The sequence below is a fragment of the Mus musculus genome, chromosome 3 (genome assembly GCF_000001635.26).
Source record: "Mus musculus strain C57BL/6J chromosome 3, GRCm38.p6 C57BL/6J".
NCBI lineage: Eukaryota > Metazoa > Chordata > Mammalia > Rodentia > Muridae > Mus > Mus musculus.
Genome location: NC_000069.6, coordinates 64,948,769 through 64,972,983, shown reverse-complemented (window position 1 = coordinate 64,972,983; position 24,215 = coordinate 64,948,769). Strand labels below are relative to the sequence as shown.

Here is a 24,215-nt window from a genome sequence, read left to right as displayed (position 1 = left end):
TTCCAAGGCAATAGTGCATAAACCAGCGGAAAATCCCCAGGTCTACTATGAATGAGAAATGGGTAATTCCCTTTGCCAACTTCTGATGGAATCCTCTGTTGGGTGAGGCATTTACAAAATCAAAATAAAAGTGGCCTCCCATCAACATTTTGGAAAAGTGAGTTCTAAATGTTTGGCTTCTCTAAAATCTCAGAAGGGATCCTCCAAATAAACGTCAATCTGAGGTGACTTAAGGGCCTGTCACTCTTCCAGACAGATTCATGTTACTACAAAGAGAGGAAGGACTGAGTTAGTAACTCAGACATCCACCTGCCTCTGCTTCCCCAGTTCTGGGATTAAAGGCTCGTGACACCATCCCTGGCCTAATGGTCTTTCTTTAACATAATTTAAGCATGGCTGACTTCTTTGTTTCCTATTCCTCAATCAAGTAAAGTTAGAATATTAGATGAAAAGAGCCACTACGACCAGGCATTCTGAAATCTGTGAGAAAAGTCAACATCAACAAGAGACCACAGAGGAATGGGGGCGGGGAGAGGGCAGAATCCAAAATCCAAAGCTCAAGAACCAAATGCTTCTACTCATTCCCAAGGCACATTCTATACAGTTGAACAACCTTAAGGTACATTTCATCTTTTTAAAAAGGTAATATATTAGCTGAGCGTGGTGGCACATGCCGTTAATCCCAGCACTTGGGAGGCAGAGGCAGGCAGATTTCTGAGTTCGAGGCCAGCCTGGTCTACAAAGCGAGTTCCAGGATAGCCAGGGCTACACAGAGAGAAACCCTGTCTCGAAAAACAAAAAAACAACCAAACAAAAAAGTTAAAATAAAAATCATCTAACGACAAGGCTGCCCACTTTCTCCCTACCTTTTCAACATAGTACTTGAAGTATTAGCCAGAGCAATTCGACAACAAAAGGAGATCAAGGGGATACAAATTGGAAAAGAGGAAGTCAAAATATCACTTTTTGCAGATGATATGATAGTATATATAAGTGACCCTAAAAATTCTACCAGAGAACTCCTAAACCTGATAAACAGCTTCGGTGAAGTAGCTGGATATAAAATAAACTCAAACAAGTCAATGGCCTTTCTCTATACAAAGAATAAACAGGCTGAGAAAGAAATTAGGGAAACAACACCCTTCTCAATAGTCACAAATAATATAAAATATCTTGGTGTGACTCTAACTAAGGAAGTGAAAGATCTGTATGATAAAAACTTCAAATCTCTGAAGAAAGAAATTAAGGAAGATCTCAGAAGATGGAAAGATCTCCCATGCTCATGGATTGGCAGGATCAACATTGTAAAAATGGCTATCTTGCCAAAAGCAATCTACAGATTCAATGCAATCCCCATCAAAATTCCAACTCAATTCTTCAACGAATTGGAAGGAGCAATTTGCAAATTTGTCTGGAATAACAAAAAACCTAGGATAGCAAAAAGTCTTCTCAAGGATAAAAGAACTTCTGGCGGAATCACCATGCCAGACCTAAAGCTTTACTACAGAGCAATTGTGATAAAAACTGCATGGTACTGGTATAGAGACAGACAAGTAGACCAATGGAATAGAATTGAAGACCTAGAAATGAACCCACACACCTATGGTCACTTGATCTTCGACAAGGGAGCTAAAACCATCCAGTGGAAGAAAGACAGCATTTTCAACAATTGGTGCTGGCACAACTGGTTGTTATCGTGTAGAAGAATGCGAATCGATCCATACTTATCTCCTTGTACTAAGGTCAAATCTAAGTGGATCAAGGATCTTCACATAAAACCAGAGACACTGAAACTTATAGAGGAGAAAGTGGGGAAAAGCCTTGAAGATATGGGCACAGGGGAAAAATTCCTGAACAGAACAGCAATGGCTTGTGCTGTAAGATCGAGAATTGACAAATGGGACCTAATGAAACTCCAAAAGTTTCTGCAAGGCAAAAGACACTGTCAATAAGACAAAAAGACCACCAACAGATTGGGAAAGGATCTTTACCTATCCTAAATCAGATAGGGGACTAATATCCAACATATATAAAGAACTCAAGAAGGTGGACTTCAGAAAATCAAATAACCCCATTAAAAAATGGGGCTCAGAACTGAACAAAGAATTCTCACCTGAGGAATACCGAATGGCAGAGAAGCACTTGAAAAAATGTTCAACATCCTTAATCATCAGGGAAATGCAAATCAAAACAACCCTGAGATTCCACCTCACACCAGTCAGAATGGCTAAGATCAAAAATTCAGGTGACAGCAGATGCTGGCGAGGATATGGAGAAAGAGGAACACTCCTCCATTGTTGGTGGGAGTGCAGGCTTGTACAACCACTCTGGAAATCAGTCTGGCGGTTCCTCAGAAAATTGGACATAGTACTACCGGAGGATCCAGCAATACCTCTCCTGGGCATATATCCAGAAGATGCCCCAACAGGTAAGAAGGACACATGCTCCACTATGTTCATAGCAGCCTTATTTATAATAGCCAGAAGCTGGAAAGAACCTAGATGCCCCTCAACAGAGGAATGGATACAGAAAATGTGGTACATCTACACAATGGAGTACTACTCAGCTATTAAAAAGAATGAATTTATGAAATTCCTAGCCAAATGGATGGACCTGGAGGGCATCATCCTGAGTGAGGTAACACATTCACAAAGAAACTCACACAATATGTATTCACTGATAAGTGGATATTAGCCCCAAACCTAGGATACCCAAGATATAAGATATAATTTGCTAAACACATGAAACTCAAGAAGAATGAAGACTGAAGTGTGGACACTATGCCCCTCCTTAGATTTGGGAACAAAACACCCATGGAAGGAGTTACAGAGACAAAGTTTGGAGCTGAGATGAAAGGATGGACCATGTAGAGACTGCCATATCCAGGGATCCACCCCATAATCAGCATCCAAACGCTGACACCATTGCATACACTAGCAAGATTTTATTGAAAGGACCCAGATGTAGCTGTCTCTTGTGAGACTATGCCGGGGCCTAGCAAACACAGAAGTGGATGCTCACAGTCAGCTAATGGATGGATCATAGGGCTCCCAATGGAAGAGCTAGAGAAAGTAGCCAAGGAGCTAAAGGGATCTGCAACCCTATAGGTGGAACAACATTATGAACTAACCAGTACCCCGGAGCTCTTGACTCTAGCTGCATATATATCAAAAGATGGCCTAGTCGGCCATCACTGGAAAGAGAGGCCCATTGGACTTGCAAACTTTATATGCCCCAGTACAGGGGAACACCAGGGCCAAAAAGGGGGAGTGGGTGGGCAGGGGAGTGGGGGTGGGTGGATATGGGGGACTTTTGGTATAGCATTGGAAATGTAAATGAGTTAAATACCTAATAAAAAATGGAAAAAAAAAAGTACAACTTTCTCTTATTCTGGGACTGTATGAGGCACAATGGGTAGTGATGAGTTTACATTTTTCTCTTCTTCAGTGAGTTGCTGAAAATTTCAAATATGCACCACCATCATTCTATAACCTTGTATGAAAGACAATACATCTACTTTAGCCATTTAATTTCTTGTTTAATGTGTAACTTACTGTAATATAATATAATATTGTAAAAAAATCATCTAACATAAAATACATGGTATTAAAGTAGATGATTTAGTGACTGTAGGGTATTGACAATGTTTGGCAGCCACTCCTCTATCTTCCAGCAAAACTCTTCCATTCATCTGAAATTAGGAGTCATAGGCAATGATCAGTTTCTTCTATTTACTCCCGCAACTCCAGAAAACACCTCAGTCTTCAGTGTGGCAGGATGGATTTACTGGCTTTTGATATTTTATCCAAACAGAATCATAGGTCGTTTGACAATTTGCATCTGGTTTCTCTCACTTACTTGAATATTCTGGAGGTCCACCTGTGTTATTAGCGATTCACTTATTTATGCCTGTGAATAAATATGTCTGTGTATGTTCACACCACCAGCACCACAGTTTGTTCATTCATTCCTCCCTGAGGAACATTGGCAGTTTTGAACAGTCCCGCTATGACACATGTGAATATGCAGATACTTTGACTATTTGCAATAACGAAGTTTTGGAACCAACCTAAGGAGTCAACAGCAGGAAAATGAGCAATGGAAATGTGTTACCCTGGCAAAATGACTTCATTCTTTTCAGCCATAAAGAGTGAGGCTTGGTGGTTTTCAGGATGCTCCTGGAGACCATCATATTAAGAAAATTAAGCTAGTCACAGACAGACGCATATGGATACATAAAATGACATGAAAGCAGAAGTAAAACTGTCAAAGGGGACTACCCAGGTCAGGAGGGATAATATGTTCAGCATATGATATACATATGTACAAACCCATAGAAACATTGTGAAATAAAGTTAAAATGTTCTGGAAAATAGCTAGGAGTAGGATTATAGGGTCACCTGAGACATCTTCATTTAACCTGGGAGACTGCCAGGCTGGTTTTCATGAGGAATGAACCATTTTACATTCAGGCCTCATACAGGATTTCAAATCTCAGTGCGCCTCTAGCAGCAGCTCTTTGTATGTGTGCATTTCAAGTGCAAATGAAGGACATGTCCCCGTGGTTTCCATGTAATTACTACCTGGAGCAAACAGCTTTGCTTTTTCTTTCTTTCTTTTTCTTGAATAGCTTTTAAAGACGAATGCAGTGGTTCTTCCATTTTTAATTTGTGTGCTTATTGTTGAATTATCAGAGTTCTTTATAGAATCTTTATTAAAGCCTTAACAGCTATATAGTTTTTAGCACTTTCTCATATCCTGCAGGTTGTCATTTTGCATTTTAAAATGGTTACTTGTTTCATTGGTTTACGGTTTCATCATGTATATAATGAACATTAGTCCTTTTCTCCCTCCACTCCCAGCACTGTCCTAACTCCCTCTTCCTGCTGGAACTATCTTCTCAAAAAGTCTCTTCCTACTTCTCTCTCTCTCTCTCTCTCTCTCTCTGTCTGTCTGTCTCTCTGTGTGTGTGTCTCTGTCTCTGTCTGTCTGTCTGTCTGTCTGTCTCTGTGTGACTGAGCATGGGTGGGAGTCTATCCATTGGAATATTGTAGCTTATTAATGGTGACATCATAAAAAAGTGACACTTCTTGCTCCAGTTACCATCATCTATGAATATTCCCTCAGGAGGGGTTGGGCCACATGAGCGCTATCCTCTTTCACAATCAACTGGGGAGGGCACAGTTAGGCAGCTAGCTACATCTGCAAGGAGTACATGAGAGTACCACTATGCCAGGCTGAGAAAATATTTTTCTATAGAAGTCTTCAGGAATCTCCATCTTTTATACCTCTTTGTTCTTTCTTCCATGAGAGAGGTCATTTTAACATAGCAACAACCACTATGACAAACTAAAATTGTCAAATTATTTCTTCAGGTTTAAAAATTATTTTAAAAGCCTTAATACTTTAAATTTTGGTTACTGGAAAATGACTTTGGTGAAAGTCTTATTATGCCCCAAAGTCAGATGAATAGAGTCTTGTTTTCTCTTTTTAGAAGTATCATCTACCCACTCTCCTAAGCTTTTTTCTGGTTAACACAAGTTTTGTGCCATAGCCCAAGAGGGCTGACTTTGCTCTTAGCTGCTTTTCTTTCAATGATCACCCTACCCTACTTGAATCTCACTGGTTTGCACAGCACAAAACCCTGTGCATCTCAGCTAAAACCTTGTTGCAATGATGTATTTTGTATGCTATTTTTCTCATATTTTTTCCCTTACTGTACTCTTCCAAAATGAATCACTTCATATTTTTATAGAGCTTACCACACACTTCTAATATTACACCCATGTACTGCTATAGTCTTGGGTCACTGAAAACACTCTAAGGTTGTTTGGGCAAGAGGCCTTCCTGAAAAATCCTAGTGTTTCTAAAGCTAGACTATGATCATGTTGAAATCTTTTTAGTGAATTAACTTTCTAGTTTGATTACTAGATATTATTTTAAAAATATTTTAAAGTCTTTTAGAAAAAGATTTATCTTTTTCATTTATATGAGTACACCGTAGATGTCTTCAGACACACCAGAAGAGGGCTTCAGATCCCATTACAGATGGTTGTAAGTCACCATGTGGTTGCTGAGAATTGAACTCAGGATCTCTGAAAGAGTAGTTGGTGCTTTTAAGCACTGAGCCATTTCTCTAGCCCTAGATATTATTTTAATATTACACATATACTAAAAAAAGAACATCCTGGAACATACATTTATTTCCTTCCTTCTTTCCTTCCTTCCTTCCTTCCTTCCTTCCTTCCTTCCTTCCTTCCTTCCTTCCTTCCTTCCTTCCTTCCTTCCTTCCTTCCTTCCTTCCTTTCTCTCTCTCTCTCTCTCTCTCTCTCTCTCTCTCTCTCTCTCTCTCTCTTTCTTTCTTTCTTTCTTCCTAACACATATAAACATAATGCTATCATTTACATCTAGAGTGTAAAATACTACAAACAGGTTTAATCACTCAATCTTTTGCTTAACAAGTAACTGTTATTTAGATAGTCTCATCATTCAAATTATTAAGCTTGCAGACAGAGAGTGTCTTTTAGCAAATCTTGCTTGTGGATTGTTTATACTGATTAACAGCTACTTAGCCTTAGAGGAAATTAAACAGCTTAGCAGTGGTTTTTAAAAAATTTTTTTACTTAGTTTATTTCATACTTAACATTCATATTCATTGTAATCAAATGAAATGTGAATATTAAGCTATGAAATGCATTTTGGTTTTTTTTTAGTAAAGAATTGTAAATGAAAAAGATTTGTACTTAAACAAGGTCCTTTGAACATAAACTGAAATTGTCTTACCAATTATTCTCAGAGTCCTCACCATTTTGTACACACGCACAAAACACACACACACATACACACACACACACACACACACACACACACACACACATGTTGATTGAAAGTAGAGAGTCAGATAAGGATATATAGTTTTACTAAAAGATATTACATGCATAAATCCTACTGTATCCTGTTTCTGGCAACTGAAAGGCTGGTTTGACTGCCACCAAGAATCCTGCAGATTGTACTATTAAAAACACATAATAAATGTCATTTGAGTGCACATACTAACCAAGAGGCTTCTCTTACAAGCTCATGCCTTGATGTTTCTGAAATAACAGACTGAACAACAGGTCGCCTGGCTCTGGATTCATGCTATCTGACTTATGTTTCCCTGCGCCTGAACCTGTCTCATGAGATGCCAGACTGTGTGTCTGGAGCCAGAGGCTGTGGCTGTTGCCATGGAAAGGAGGGAGCTGCTTCACTACCAACAAGACCTCTGACAATCCAAAGGAGGAAGAAGGGAACACGAGATGCCGGGAGGGTCAACAACCCTCCTGTGAGCCTTAGGGCTGCATGGAATGGAGAAACTCAGAAGGAGAGCAGTGTCCATAGATGGACATAGACGAGTGTTTACTTCATCAGTGTCCCATGTCTCTGCCAAGCTGGTATCATATCACCTTCTACAGTTTTCTGAAGTGTCATCAGCCTTCTCAGCAAAACAGGAAAGTTGAAATCCAAGAAGGCAAGCCCAAGGAGATTGACCTACCGTGTGCCCAAGGAAAGGTCAGGTCAAAGGTCAGGCTTTGAATGAAAGGAATACTGTTAAAACTAAAGGGTAGTAGAGATATCTCCTTGTTAAAGGGAATTACAAAACTCATATTGCTTGCTTGAACCACTGCTCTGCGCTAGAGACTGGCTAACTGCAACATGTCCGTTTTTCTTTCTTCCTAAGCATTCATTTGGACTACAAGTCCCAGCATCCCATTCAGTTAAGCATGGTCATATGACTAAATTCCACCCACTGTAACTTTTTCTCATGAATACTATTTACAGACCCAGCATCCTCCATGTGATTTTTCTTCCTTTCTCCCTTCTGTCTGATAGATTCATGCCAATGCTCAAGCCATCAAAGAAAACCAAAAGTAAAGCAGGACAGAGCTCTCACCTCAGGTCCCATCCATGCGGACCTTCAGACTCATGACCAGGCTGGAAAATTAAAACATTCCCATATCAGGTCTTTAATATGTCAGAATTTAGCAGCTAGGGGTAGCTTTATGATTAATAGCTTCATTAGGTAAAATGTATTTATGTACAGCCCTATAATCAGCCCTTCCTCAACTGGGACCAGAGCTACAAATCTGGATAGAAGCCCAGTTTAAATTTCTGGCAACTAAAGAAGTGTTTGGCAACTTTCCCTTTGCATTTAGGTTATAATGTGTGTGCCTGCATACAAAGCTGTTAACTTCTTTTAATATAGAATGGCGATTCTTCTCAAAGCCTTCAAGACTGACGCTTGATGGCATTTAATATATCTGGAAGGCTGTGACTGAAGGAATATCTCCTTCCCATGTAACAAAAGCATAGAAGCCAACAGGAAGAATTACTGTCAAGGCAATAGTTTCTGGCTTATCACTTAGTGAGTGACAAGCACTGGGAAGGCTAGAGTGATTGTTTCCATCCATCCTTTTTGGAATTCAGATGGGATAGACCTGGCCAAACATTACCTCAAATGCAATTAATGAAATCATGTTCAACTCATGTAGCAGATGCCACTTCTGTACCTCTGTATAGATCCTTTGATAGAAAAAAAGTCATGTAGGGAAAAAGCCAGAAGAAGACATAATGAAGTTGGTGGCACACTCCATTGATCTGGTTTTTTGATTGTCCGTGTGAGTGATCTCTTCCTCATCTGGCCTCTTGCTAAACATGCGTGTAGCAAGAAGCCAGAACCTCAAACATAAGGGGAATGCATGATCTCACATCCATTTATGTATGCAGAGATACCACCAGGATTTAAGCATAGATCTTTCTATTCCAAATCCAAAGGGATCTAGCCAAGGCTTGTAGAGAGAGGACATGGCAGATGGACATTTGACTTATTGCACACAGAACAGATTTTACCCCTACACCAACCCCAATAACTTTCATTGCCAAAATGAACACCTGTATTTGATACCCATCACCTGCTGTTCAAGCTGTGCACATTGCCCAAGTCCAGATAAAATCATTCCTGCCAGGAACTCAGATCCCTCCTCTTAATTCTATAGTACACCCTTATCTCCTATAGAATTTCTCTTGAATATATGTAGATTTTGTAGTAATTCATCTTTGTGATACTTTGCATAAAAAAGATGCTCAATCAAACTGGCACATGCCATTCACTGACCTCATGATTGATACTTGAGATTATCTTCTTACATGACTTTCTTTCATAATCTCAGGTCTTCCACAAATGCAGCCAGAATCTTCTAAGCTCTGAGCTCATTTGTTGCTCTGCTGGCAGAAAGCAAGTCTATCAAAACTCATCTTGAGAATTACCTGTGCCAAGAATCTTGTCTAGCCTTCTTGAAACCTACAGAGGTGAACAAATTCTGGGAATTCAAGTAGTTCTGATAACAGTGAGAGCAGCATTAGGATGCAGTAAAGCCACTGTCCTAGATCATAAGGAATATGAGTTACAAGGTGAAATCTCTATCAGAATGCTGTAACTAAATTTTCACCCATGTGTTTGTGTGCTGAATACTGAACTACTCCAGTAATTTCCACTTACTAGTTTCAGACAGATCTGGTTTGGGATGCTAATACTGCTGATATTTAAAAACATCTTTATATTCTAACCTCAATTCACTTTTGCCAGGGAGGATGGTACTCCCCTCAATACCTGATGGAATCTTAATTGAGCAGAGCAGGGTACTTAGGGCTCAGGTACTCGGTGAAGGGTTCTTGCCAGACACCTTTAGAGTCACCAACTCTTAGTCTTCTTTGTTAAGAGTTAGCCACATAGACCATGCAAAATATGGGTTATATCTCAGTTCCAAGCAAAATATGAAAATAAAAACAAAATGCAGTCTTCTTTCCTTTGTATTTTAATTCACTTGTCTTACCACACTTGTTTACAACGGTAGTCATCTCCTTTTTAAAAGAATGATACCTTAAATTTATCCTTTGAAAATTTTGTATGCATAAACAATGTATCTTGATCATGTTCATCTTTATCCACTTCCCTCTAACACCCTCCAGGACACTCCCAATGTCATGGCCTCATTTTCAAAGTTATTTAGTTAGTTTTAAACTCTGAGTCTAATTAGTGCTACCTGTATGCATATAAGATTCAGGGTTACACAATGGGGCATGGGCAATTCATTAGTGGCCACAGCTCCAAATAAAAGTGACTCTCCTTCCCTCAGCAACTGTCAATTAGTCTTCAGTTTGGGTCTGAGGGTTCCTTTATCCCCTCGTGATGGCTTGGTCTTTGCAGGTCTTGTGCTGTGAGTTCACATGTGTAGCAACCATATCATAGTCATAGGACAGTGCAGTACTCCTCCCAGTTCTCTAGATCTTACTTTCCTTTTATCTTCTCTTCTGGGATGCTCCTTAAGCCTTGGTGGTAGTGATAATGGGGAGGGTGGATGTTGAGGTCCCATCTGCAGCTGAGCACTGACAATCCCTTATTCTCAGCACTTTGAAGGGTCATGACTGTCTGCATTAGCCACTACCCACTGTGATAAGAAGCTTCTATGACAAGGTTGGGAATGGTACAAATCTATGCCTATGATGCTGTTTAGTTTTTGTCAACTTGATATAATCTAGAGTCATTTGAAGAAGAAGCTTCAATTGAGAAAAGTCTCAATCAGATTGGTCCATGGGAACATTTCTTGATTAATGGTAGATATAGGAATACCCAAGACATATGGGTAGTGCCACAACTGAGCTGATGATCCTGGGAGGTATAAGAAAGGTGATAACATGATTCTGAGGAACAAGCTAGTAAGCAGAATTCCTTCATGGCCTCTGATTCAGTTCTTGTCTAAAGTTTCTGCCTCCTACCTTGGCCAGTACTTGACAGTGGACTGCAACCTGTAAGTTGAATAAATCTTTCCTCTCCAACTTATTTTTGTTCATTGTTTTATTACAGCAACAGAAAGCAAACAAAAAAATATAAGCAGAAACAGTTAGAAGGCATCTTAATAATGTGACCTTTTAGAAAAACAGCATCAGTAGATTTTTTTTCCCCTTAGAGCCTATGATTTAGTAACTGTCTTAGTTAAGGATTTACTGCTGTGAACAGACACCATGATCAAGGCAAGTCTTATAAAAAACATTTACTTGGGGCTGGCTTACAGGTTCAGAGGTTCAGTCCATTATCATCAAGGTGGGAGCATGGCAGCATCCAGGCAGGCATGGCGCAGGCAGAGCTGAGAGTTGTACGTCTTCATCCAAAGGCTGCTACTGGAAGACTGACTTCCAGGCAACTGGGGTGAGAGTCTTAAGCCCACACCCACAGTGACACACCTATTCCAACCAGGTCACACCTACTCCATCAAGGCCACACCTCCAGATGGTTCCACACTCTGGTCCAAGAATATACAAACCATCACAGTAACCATGAGTTTTGACCATGTTTCCCTCCCATGCAGCAGGTCCAAAATCTGATCAAGAAAGCAATTGGTTTCTCCTTGTCTTAGGTACTGTTCTATTGCTATGATAAAACTCCAAGGAAGCCTATAAAAAAGTATTTAATTTGAGGCTTACAGTTCCAAGGGGTTATAATCCATGATGGTGGAGCAAGGACATGGCAGCAGGAACAGCTAAGAGCTTATATCTTGATCCGAAAGTAGGAGGCAAAGAGAAAGAGACTCAGAATGGCATGGGTCTTTTGAAACATTGCCCCAGTGATATACCTCCTCCAACTAGGCCACAGATCTTAATCATTCCCAAATAGTTCCACCAACTGGGGACCAAGTATTCAAATATATGAATCTCTGGAACCATCCTCATTCAAACTATTATACCTTATAAAGCATCTTGCCACTTTTGGGCCAGTGACCTACATCATGAGAACAGATCAGTGTCACAATATGCAGGATCCAGTGCTGCATAAGGCCATTGATGTCTTTCTCCCCTATCCAAAATTATAATAATAATAATGATAATAATAATAAACCTTCCATCGAGACTCGAGCCCCGGGCTACCTTGCCAGCAGAGTCTTGCCCAACACCCGCAAGGGTCCACACGGGACTCCCCACGGGACCCTAAGACCTCTGGTGAGTGGATCACAGTGCCTGCCCCAATCCAATCGCGTGGAACTTGAGACTGCGGTACATAGGGAAGCAGGCTACCCGGGCTTGATCTGGGGCACAAACCCCTTCCACTCCACTCGAGCCCCGGCTACCTTGCCAGCTGAGTCGCCTGACACCCGCAAGGGCCCACACAGGATTCCACACGTGATCCTAAGACCTCTAGTGAGTGGAACACAACTTCTGCCAGGAGTCTGGTTCGAACACCAGATATCTGGGTACCTGCCTTGCAAGAAGAGAGCTTGCCTGCAGAGAATACTCTGCCCACTGAAACTAAGGAGAGTGCTACCCTCCAGGTCTGCTCATAGAGGCTAACAGAGTCACCTGAAGAACAAGCTCTTAACAGTGACAACTAAAACAGCTAGCTTCAGAGATTACCAGATGGCAAAAGGCAAACGTAAGAATCCTACTAACAGAAATCAAGACCACTCACCATCATCAGAACGCAGCACTCCCACCCCACCTAGTCCTGGGCACCCCAACACAACCGAAAATCTAGACCCAGATTTAAAAACATTTCTCATGATGATGATAGAGGACATCAAGAAGGACTTTCATAAGTCACTTAAAGATTTACAGGAGAGCACTGCTAAAGAGTTACAGGCTCTTAAAGAAAAGCAGGAAAACACAGCCAAACAGGTGATGGAAATGAACAAAACCATACTAGAACTAAAAGGGGAAGTAGACACAATAAAGAAAACCCAAAGCGAGGCAACGCTGGAGATAGAAACCCTAGGAAAGAGATCTGGAACCATAGATGCGAGCATCAGCAACAGAATACAAGAAATGGAAGAGAGAATCTCAGGTGCAGAAGATTCCATAGAGAACATCGACACAACAGTCAAAGAAAATACAAAATGCAAAAGGATCCTAACTCAAAACATCCAGGTAATCCAGGACACAATGAGAAGACCAAACCTACAGATAATAGGAATTGATGAGAATGAAGATTTTCAACTTAAAGGGCCAGCTAATATCTTCAACAAAATAATAGAAGAAAACTTCCCAAACATAAAAAAAGAGATGCCCATGATCATACAAGAAGCATACAGAACTCCAAATAGACTGGACCAGAAAAGAAATTCCTCCCGACACATAATAATCAGAACAACAAATGCACTAAATAAAGATAGAATATTAAAAGCAGTAAGGGAGAAAGGTCAAGTAACATATAAAGGAAGGCCTATCAGAATTACACCAGACTTTTCACCAGAGACTATGAAATCCAGAAGAGCCTGGACAGATGTTATACAGACACTAAGAGAACACAAATGCCAGCCCAGGCTACTATACCCGGCCAAACTCTCAATTACCATAGATGGAGAAACCAAAGTATTCCACGACAAAACCAAGTTCACACAATATCTTTCCACGAATCCAGCCCTTCAAAGGATAATAACAGAAAAGAAGCAATACAAGGACGGAAATCACGCCCTAGAACAACCAAGAAAGTAATCATTCAACAAACCAAAAAGAAGACAGCCACAAGAACAGAATGCCAACTCTAACAACAAAAATAAAAGGGAGCAACAATTACTTTTCCTTAATATCTCTTAATATCAATGGACTCAATTCCCCAATAAAAAGACATAGACTAACAGACTGGCTACACAAACAGGACCCAACATTCTGCTGCTTACAGGAAACCCATCTCAGGGAAAAAGACAGACACTACCTCAGAGTGAAAGGCTGGAAAACAATTTTCCAAGCAAATGGACTGAAGAAACAAGCTGGAGTAGCCATTTTAATATCGGATAAAATCGACTTCCAACCCAAAGTTATCAAAAAAGACAAGGAGGGACACTTCATACTCATCAAAGGTAAAATCCTCCAAGAGGAACTCTCAATTCTGAATATCTACGCACCAAATGCAAGGGCAGCCACATTCATTAGAGACACTTTAGTAAAGCTCAAAGCATACATTGCACCTCACACAATAATAGTGGGAGACTTCAACACACCACTTTCTTCAAAGGACAGATCGTGGAAACAGAAACTAAACAGGGACACAGTGAAACTAACAGAAGTTATGAAACAAATGGACCTGACAGATATCTACAAAACATTTTATCCTAAAACAAAAGGATATACCTTCTTCTCAGCACCTCACGGGACCTTCTCCAAAATTGACCATATAATTGGTCACAAAACAGGCCTCAATAGATACAAAAATATTGAAATTGTCCCATGTATCCTATCAGACCACCATGGCCTAAGACTGATCTTCAATAACAACATAAATAATGGAAAGCCAACATTCACGTGGAAACTGAATAACACTCTTCTCAATGATACCTTGGTCAAGGAAGGAATAAAGAAAGAAATTAAAGACTTTTTAGAGTTTAATGAAAATGAAGCCACAACGTACCCAAACCTATGGGACACAATGAAAGCATTTCTAAGAGGGAAACTCATAGCGCTGAGTGCCTCCAAGAAGAAACGGGAGACAGCACATACTAGCAGCTTGACAACACATCTAAAAGCCCTAGAAAAAAAGGAAGCAAATTCACCCAAGAGGAGTAGACGGCAGGAAATAATCAAACTCAGGGGTGAAATCAACCAAGTGGAAACAAGAAGAACTATTCAAAGAATTAACCAAACGAGGAGTTGGTTCTTTGAGAAAATCAACAAGATAGATAAACCCTTAGCTAGACTCACTAAAGGGCACAGGGACAAAATCCTAATTAACAAAATCAGAAATGAAAAGGGAGACATAACAACAGATCCTGAAGAAATCCAAAACACCATCAGATCCTTCTACAAAAGGCTATACTCAACAAAACTGGAAAACCTGGACGAAATGGACAAATTTCTGGACAGATACCAGGTACCAAAGTTGAATCAGGATCAAGTTGACCATCTAAACAGTCCCATATCACCTAAAGAAATAGAAGCAGTTATTAATAGTCTCCCAACCAAAAAAAGCCCAGGACCAGATGGGTTTAGTGCAGAGTTCTATCAGACCTTCAAAGAAGATCTAATTCCAATTCTGCACAAACTATTTCACAAAATAGAAGTAGAAGGTACTCTACCCAACTCATTTTATGAAGCCACTATTACTCTGATACCTAAACCACAGAAAGATCCAACAAAGATAGAGAACTTCAGACCAATTTCTCTTATGAATATCGATGCAAAAATCCTCAATAAAATTCTCGCTAACCGAATCCAAGAACACATTAAAGCAATCATCCATCCTGACCAAGTAGGTTTTATTCCAGGGATGCAGGGATGGTTTAATATACGAAAATCCATCAATGTAATCCATTATATAAACAAACTCAAAGACAAAAACCACATGATCATCTCGTTAGATGCAGAAAAAGCATTTGACAAGATCCAACACCCATTCATGATAAAAGTTTTGGAAAGATCAGGAATTCAAGGCCCATACCTAAACATGATAAAAGCAATCTACAGCAAACCAGTAGCCAACATCAAAGTAAATGGAGAGAAGCTGGAAGCAGTCCCACTAAAATCAGGGACTAGACAAGGCTGCCCACTTTCTCCCTACCTTTTCAACATAGTACTTGAAGTATTAGCCAGAGCAATTCGACAACAAAAGGAGATCAAGGGGATACAAATTGGAAAAGAGGAAGTCAAAATATCACTTTTTGCAGATGATATGATAGTATATATAAGTGACCCTAAAAATTCTACCAGAGAACTCCTAAACCTGATAAACAGCTTCGGTGAAGTAGCTGGATATAAAATAAACTCAAACAAGTCAATGGCCTTTCTCTATACAAAGAATAAACAGGCTGAGAAAGAAATTAGGGAAACAACACCCTTCTCAATAGTCACAAATAATATAAAATATCTTGGCGTGACTCTAACTAAGGAGGTGAAAGATCTGTATGATAAAAACTTCAAATCTCTGAAGAAAGAAATTAAAGAAGATCTCAGAAGATGGAAAGATCTCCCATGCTCATGGATTGGCAGGATCAACATTGTAAAAATGGCTATCTTGCCAAAAGCAATCTACAGATTCAATGCAATCCCCATCAAAATTCCAACTCAATTCTTCAACGAATTGGAAGGAGCAATTTGCAAATTTGTCTGGAATAACAAAAAACCTAGGATAGCAAAAAGTCTTCTCAAGGATAAAAGAACTTCTGGCGGAATCACCATGCCAGACCTAAAGCTTTACTACAGAGCAATTGTGATAAAAACTGCATGGTACTGGTATAGAGACAGACAAGTAGACCAATGGAATAGAATTGAAGATCCAGAAATGAACCCACACACCTATGGTCACTTGATCTTCGACAAGGGAGCTAAAACCATCCAGTGGAAGAAAGACAGCATTTTCAACAATTGGTGCTGGCACAACTGGTTGTTATCGTGTAGAAGAATGCGAATCGATCCATACTTATCTCCTTGTACTAAGGTCAAATCTAAGTGGATCAAGGAACTTCACATAAAACCAGAGACACTGAAACTTATAGAGGAGAAAGTGGGGAAAAGCCTTGAAGATATGGGCACAGGGGAAAAATTCCTGAACAGAACAGCAATGGCTTGTGCTGTAAGATCGAGAATCGACAAATGGGACCTAATGAAACTCCAAAGTTTCTGCAAGGCAAAAGACACCGTCAATAAGACAAAAAGACCACCAACAGATTGGGAAAGGATCTTTACCTATCCTAAATCAGATAGGGGACTAATATCCAACATATATAAAGAACTCAAGAAGGTGGACTTCAGAAAATCAAATAACCCCATTAAAAAATGGGGCTCAGAACTGAACAAAGAATTCTCACCTGAGGAATACCGAATGGCAGAGAAGCACTTGAAAAAATGTTCAACATCCTTAATCATCAGGGAAATGCAAATCAAAACAACCCTGAGATTCCACCTCACACCAGTGAGAATGGCTAAGATCAAAAATTCAGGTGACAGCAGATGCTGGCGAGGATGTGGAGAAAGAGGAACACTCCTCCATTGTTGGTGGGAGTGCAGGCTTGTACAACCACTCTGGAAATCAGTCTGGCGGTTCCTCAGAAAACTGGACATAGTACTACCGGAGGATCCAGCAATACCTCTCCTGGGCATATATCCAGAAGATGCCCCAACAGGTAAGAAGGACACATGCTCCACTATGTTCATAGCAGCCTTATTTATAATAGCCAGAAGCTGGAAAGAACCTAGATGCCCCTCAACAGAGGAATGGATACAGAAAATGTGGTACATCTACACAATGGAGTACTACTCAGCTATTAAAAAGAATGAATTTATGAAATTCCTAGCCAAATGGATGGACCTGGAGGGCATCATCCTGAGTGAGGTAACACATTCACAAAGAAACTCACACAATATGTATTCACTGATAAGTGGATATTAGCCCCAAACCTAGGATACCCAAGATATAAGATATAATTTGCTAAACACATGAAACTCAAGGAGAATGAAGACTGAAGTGTGGACACTATGCCCCTCCTTAGATTTGGGAACAAAACACCCATGGAAGGAGTTACAGAGACGGAGTTTGGACCTGAGATGAAAGGATGGACCATGTAGAGACTGCCATAGCCAGGGATCCACCCCATAATCAGCATCCAAACGCTGACACCATTGCATACACTAGCAAGATTTTATTGAAAGGACGCAGATGTAGCTGTCTCTTGTGAGACTATGCCGGGGCCCAGCAAACACAGAAGTGGATGCTCACAGTCAGCTAATGGATGGATCATAGGGCTCCCAATGGAGGAGCTAGAGAAAGTAGCCAAGGAGCTAAAGGGATCTGCAACCCTATAGGTGGAACAACATTATGAGCTAACCAGTACCCCGGAGCTCTTGACTCTAGCTGCATATATATCAAAAGATGGCCTAGTCGGCCATCACTGGAAAGAGAGGCCCATTGGACTTGCAAACTTTATATGCCCCAGTACAGGGGAATACCAGGGCCAAAAAGGGGGAGTGGGTGGGCAGGGGAGTGGGGGTGGGTGGATATGGGGGACTTTTGGTATAGCATTGGAAATGTAAATGAGTTAAATACCTAATAAAAAATGGAAAAAAAATAAATAAAAATTTTAAAACAAAAAAAAAAATAATAAACCTTCCAGCATTATGAAAGAAAGTTAACCAGCAAGTGAAAAGTTTCCTAGTTAGTTCAAGATTAATTTCTGTGTTCTGCAACCAAATTGTGTGCTGTATTTAGCACCAGGGTTAAACTATCTAATTATGGTAGACAGCCAAAAGCAATCTGAATAGCCTGTACTGTTTGGGGTGCCTCCAAGACTTATTGACCAATAACTCATGGCAGGGTAACTGGCCCCTGGCATTAACATTTTCCTTTAATAATGTCTCTGGGACAGTTCACTAATACGAGGTATCACTCTTCAGACTTATTTTAAATAATTACATCTTTAATTAGCTTACAAACTAATAGGGCTGTATAGAAGTTCTTCATAAATTGTTTTGGTTAACCCATCCTCTATCCATCTTTTCCTTTCCCACAGTCCTCTACCCCATCCACCTATTCCTACTCAGACTTTTAGCTTCCCATATGTCCATCCTGTTCTTTCATAGCACATGTGTTCTATTATCCCCCCCTATTATATTTTTACTAGGATTTCAAGATCATAGGTTCCCATGTAGCTTGTTTATACACACTTTATATTAGTTTACTCTTCCTCAGTCCTCTCTTCCATCTTTATCACTCCACGACATGCTTGAACCCTTCTACCCCCAACATTTCCCCTCTCTATTATCTTTATCTGTCTATCTATCTATCTATCTATCTATCTATCTATCTATCTATCTATCTATCTATCTATCTATCTGCAGGTTGTATCATGGTGCATGTGCAATTGACAGAGAACAACATGCAAAAGCCAGCCTATTTTCCTCCATGTGGGCCCCAGGGATTTAATTCGGGTCATCAGTCTTGACAAGAAGTGCCTTTACCCACTGAGCCATTTCTCTAGCCCATAAAATCACTGAGTTTTGCATTTCAAGAAATTGTTAGGTATGTTAATTAACTTTTTGAATTTCTATTTCTTTGACCACAAAACGAGCAAGAAGTTGTGTGCCTTTTCTGAATTGTTCTTTATCTTGTTGCTGTGAGACAACATTTCCCATTAAACCGGAATCTTACTTTGACTAGGCTAGACTGGCTGGGCAGTGAGCTCTCAGAATTTGCCTTTGCTCCCCTTTGTCTCTATCCTGCACTAATACTGGGGTTGTATGTATGCATGCCCAGCTGTGCAGATTTTACACTGTGCTGGTATCAAATTCAAGTCCCTATGCTTGCAGAGCAAGCATCTTTAGTCACTGAGTAATCTCTGTGCCCCATACTTCTTTTTTGAAACAATTTCTCACTGGATCTGGAACTTACAGTTTGGCTAGGCTGGGCTGTCCAGCAAGGTCAAGTTCTCCTGTTTCCACCTATCCAGAGGTGAGGATGTGCTTCTGGATCTGCATCTTTTTATGTGCGTACTTGGGATCCTAACTTAGGTTCTAATACTTGTGTGTCAAGCACTGTACCAACTATCTCTTAGCTCTCTTGCTTTTATTTATCTATTTTTAAAACATTAGGCAAAGTCCAAAGATTTATTTGAAAACCTTAAATAAAATTTAAAAAGTCATGCCCACAGTTACATGGCATTCTAGTTGGCTTCTCTGTTGCTATGGTAAAACACTTGACCAAAATCAACTTGCAGAGAAAAGATTTATTTGGCTTTCACATCCTAAACTATCAGTGTAGGAAGCCAGACCAGGAGCTAAAAGTAGGTGCCTTGGAGGCAGGAACTAATGCAGCGCTATGGAAAAATGTAGCTTACTGTTTTCTTCCTCATGGTTTGCTTAGTCAACTTTCTTAAACAGCCCAGAAGCACCTGCCCAGGGGTGGCACTGCCCAGGGTGGCACCTCCCACAGTGAGCTGGGCCTGACCACATGACTCATCATTGAAGAAAATGCCCCACTGCCTTGCCCGTAGGTCAGTCTGCTGAAGACAGTTCTTCAGCTGAGATTCCCTCTTTCCAAGTGACCCAAGCTTTTGTCAACCTGACACAAACCAAGTAAACAAACAATCAAACAAACAGAACAAGTAGCACACAAGGGAGCAAAGAGGAAAAGCCAAGTTTTGCCTCTAACTCCAGAGCTCTGGCCCCTACTCTATTCTCATTTGGTAGGCAAGTAACAAGCTGCCACTGATGATAAATACATTCAATATCACCATCATCAGGCAGCCCTGAAATGAACGATCAGTCAATATGAAGCAAATTTTATTAGGTTGTTTTATTGTGTAATCCCATGTATACACAGAGCAGAAAAGGGAACAGGGCTACTCTTTCATCTGTGTTCCCTTTCCTTCCTATATTTGTTTATTAAATAAATATACCAGGAATCTTGAGCCCTGCCTCCACTTCTAATGTTTTCCCCTAATCAGTTCCTTTGAAATTCAGGTTGTTGTGGGATCCAGGTATAAAACAACCCAGCATGAGTTAGAATGAACTCACTATTCAATATTTTAATTCCATTTTTCCAGGAAGGGAATTAGAGTCAGAGGACACTAAGTCCTTACTGATGCCCATCAAATTCTTCTCAGCTACAATATGTGGCATCTTTATATTCTTCTTAACACATTGTATGTTCTGCTGTATAAACAATATTTCATAGACACATAATGTTTCAGGCATTTTATTTAAAGGTTAGGCACATTTATCAACTACATATAAGTCTAATGTAGAAATGTCAGGAGAGCCAAACTATTTGAGGAAAACACACAGAAAATCCATAAGAACTTTCCTTAACTTCCTGACAGCTAATCTGAACATGAGGGTAGCTCAAGGATTTATATCCCAACGTGAGCATTAAAATGTGAAATATCGCCTAATTAGTCATTGTTTAGGAGACTCATCAGAACTGGGTGCTTTCCATACCCATAGTTACAAAAGCAGGGAGCAGCTTTGGTCTTCTGAGCTACACAAAGTCCATCTGAGATCTTCAGCAAATTCATCTAAGTTAGGATTGAACTAAGTGCCAAGTGCCAACTGTATGACCCTCTCCCCCCCCCCCCAACTGAGTAACAATCATATTGTAAAATAAAGGATGGATGGGCATCTTCTGTTCTGATGGTATTCAACAGATATGACTCACTAAGCAGGTGTCAATCAATGGTTAAATGGTATTTCCCTGAATGTATAGAATAATATCAAATCATGTCTTACCCAGTCTTTTTTTAACAACAGAGCCAGTTATTATCTAGGTAGAACAGTAAAGAGCAGTTTTTTTTTCTTTCCAAATTACTCACTAAACCTCATTAGGTTAACTGATATTTCACTCTGACTTGGTAAATGTTGCTTCAGTGTCAGATGACAGCAGGGAATTTGTTGTCTTGCATTATGCTCCTTATGGAAAGTAGCAGGTTTAGCTTAAGTCAAGGAATATGTTAGGGAAAGAAACTATTATCAAGGATTTCCCTTGTCACTTAACTTCCCCCATAGGCCCTGTAATAATAGCTTTATAGACATAAAAGATACACAATGATTTGGGATACTGGTTATGTAAAGAGATGAATTTCTAGCGAGCACAAGCTCCCTCAAGCTTTCCTTAAATGAGACTGTCCCTTCCTCAAGCTCCCTGCCACTGACCTACACCCTGCCACCCCCCCAAACCCCACCTCCCCCACACACAGTTGCAGTCATCAGAGTCTGTTCAAGAGCTCAGACAGGTCACCCTGACTGTGAACACTACATCTAATTCCTAGGCTTTTCTAGAAGATTTATTTCATACTGCATTTTAAGTGCTGATATTTCAATAGTGACTTACATCTGGAAACATTTATTTTATTACTGCCATGGAAAAAGGGAAATGTAAATATGTCAAGGCATTTTGAATTGTGTCATCCAAGGTTCTAGAGTATATGTGCTATTTAATTCAACTGCTTTAGAGGTTTCCTGTTTGAATTAGAAATATAACAATGGAAACCGGGGAAAATGGCTCAGTGGATAAGAGCATTTGTTCTGAAAATGCTCAGACCTGAGTTCAAACCCCAGCGCCATGTAAAATGTCAAGAGGGCTGTATGTGCTGTAACCCCAGCATTTGGGGGGCAAAGACAGGCAGCTCCCTGGTCAGCCAGCCTAGTCAAAATGACAAGTTCCTGATACAGTGAGAGAGAGTCTGTCACAGAGTAAGAAGGAAAAGAATGATGGAGAAGGAAAGCTGATGTCTTGCTCTGGCCTCCCTGCATACTTGCACACTCATGTGCATGGAGTACACAACCAAACACACTCATATCACAAACACATACCACACATATTCACACAGCATACACAAAGATAATCATACACACACACACACACACACACACACACACACACACACACACACACACATCACACCACAAATATACACACAGAAGTTGCTATGAGTATACTGGATATTTTGATATACTATGCTGTAGTCTTAACAAAAGATATTTTGGTCATTTCATTAAATGTTTTTGCTATTGAAATCTTATTACCATTTATTAAAAACTTCTGGGCTCATTTTACCATAGCTTTTCTTGCAAAACTCTTTCTATTTCCTATGCCATTTCATAATACAACCTATAGGAAACAAGTACACTTGGGTTTCAGGACTCCAGACATTGCTGCGGTGGGTTTAATGAAACTGTCCTTCCTTACTGATATGTAAAGCCCAGGCTGAGGAAAGAAAAGAGAGAAAATCTTCAGGAAATTGTTTTATATTTACATCTGTTTGAAAAGTACTCCTTTCTCCCTGTGTTACCTGTCTCAACTATTGAGGTATATGATTGTCAATACAATCTGCTCCATACCCCTCTTGAACCATATGAGGAAACCTTTATCCAGCAAGTTAACACTATTCAACTATCCACTTTCAAAACTGCTCAAAAGCCCTCTCCACATGCCCTACTTCCCAAAGTAAAGGAAACACTGGGAGACAGCAATAATATTTCATTCTTTGGGGAAGAAACTTTCTTTTCTTTTTTCTTTCCCTTCTTTTCTTTCCCTTCTTTTCTTTTCTTTTCTTTTCTTTTCTTTTCTTTTCTTTTCTTTTCTTTCCTTTCCTTTCCTTTCCTTTCCTTTCCTTTCCTTTCCTTTCCTTTCCTTTCCTTTCCTTTCCTTTTCCTTACAATCTCTGAATTCCTAAGATATTTTTTATTCCCTAGAGGAAAAAAAAATTGACTCTCATCCACTAAGCTCATTACTGGCTTTCCAAAGGATATTTTCCGAGTCTCAATTCAGAGAGCTTTGTTTATCATTGCACCAAGTTCCTGCCTTTTGTTGTGCAGGTTCTGAAGCGCCCAGTGAGGCTGTGAGGGCTGCTACTACGATTTCACTGCCAGGAAAGGAACGCAAGGCACCTGCTCTCCAGATCCCGTCCGCCCGGATGATGTCCCCATCGCTGCGTGCTCACCTGTGCGGCATCCCGGTGGTGTGTGCCGTGGTGTGCTCGCTGGACAGCTCGCAGAGCTTTAGGTACCAGTTCATCTCCACCTCCCGCAGCAGGGCCAGCTGCCTTGCCCTGAGCTGGCTTTGCCCGGTTGGGCTGAGGCTGCTGTCTTTGGCATTCTCGGGGGCTTTCTTGGGAGATCTGTCTTTCCCCCCTGAAGAAAGGCCAGACTGCTTTCTGAACTTGCTGTTGTCTTCGGAGATCTGACTCCCTGCAGCGCCTGTGCGGGCTGCCAGCATCCTGGAAGTTCCTATCTGCCTGTCTGGGAAGAGGCTAAGCGACTGTCATTAAAGTAATTTGAATTGATTTCTGTTTCTGTCTCCCTCCGCTGCCCTGTCTTCCCGCCCCCCACCTTAACCTTATCCTGCCACGGACCTGTAACTGAGCCTGCTGCACTTGGGATGAAAGGCTATCTACCTCTAAAGTTTCCTGGGGCGGAGAGGAAATGCGGCCGCTACCTGTCACTTCTTGGAATATGGAAATTCAAGAGCAAGTCTCCAAAACTTTATTATTCTGAAGTTTATGAATTATATCTGCTTTAAAGTTAGGAATATGACTTCTAACTTTTACCTTAGACAATAAGATTTAGGTAAATTATATTCCATTGCTACATTAGAGTTGCATTTTGTTTTGCTTTGCTCTTTTTTTTTTTTAAATAAAAGCCCTCTTAAGACTCACCAGCCCCTTTTGGAGTTTTGAAAGTTTTAATGTGAATTTTTTCTAATAAGA

At 40.3% G+C, this 24,215-nt stretch overlaps 1 protein-coding gene across 1 annotated transcript in view; it reads right to left on the bottom strand.

Annotated features, from left to right (window-relative positions):
* The window catches only part of Kcnab1 (potassium voltage-gated channel, shaker-related subfamily, beta member 1), a 429,014-nt gene extending 405,242 nt beyond the window's left edge, over positions 1-23,772 (bottom strand). Inside the window, exon 1 of the mRNA NM_001357358.1 lies at positions 23,451-23,772. Coding sequence (NP_001344287.1) covers positions 23,451-23,725 — 275 coding nt within the window. The 5' untranslated portion in view covers positions 23,726-23,772. The remainder of the gene's footprint in view (positions 1-23,450) is intronic.
* Between the last annotated feature and the right edge of the window lie 443 nt (positions 23,773-24,215).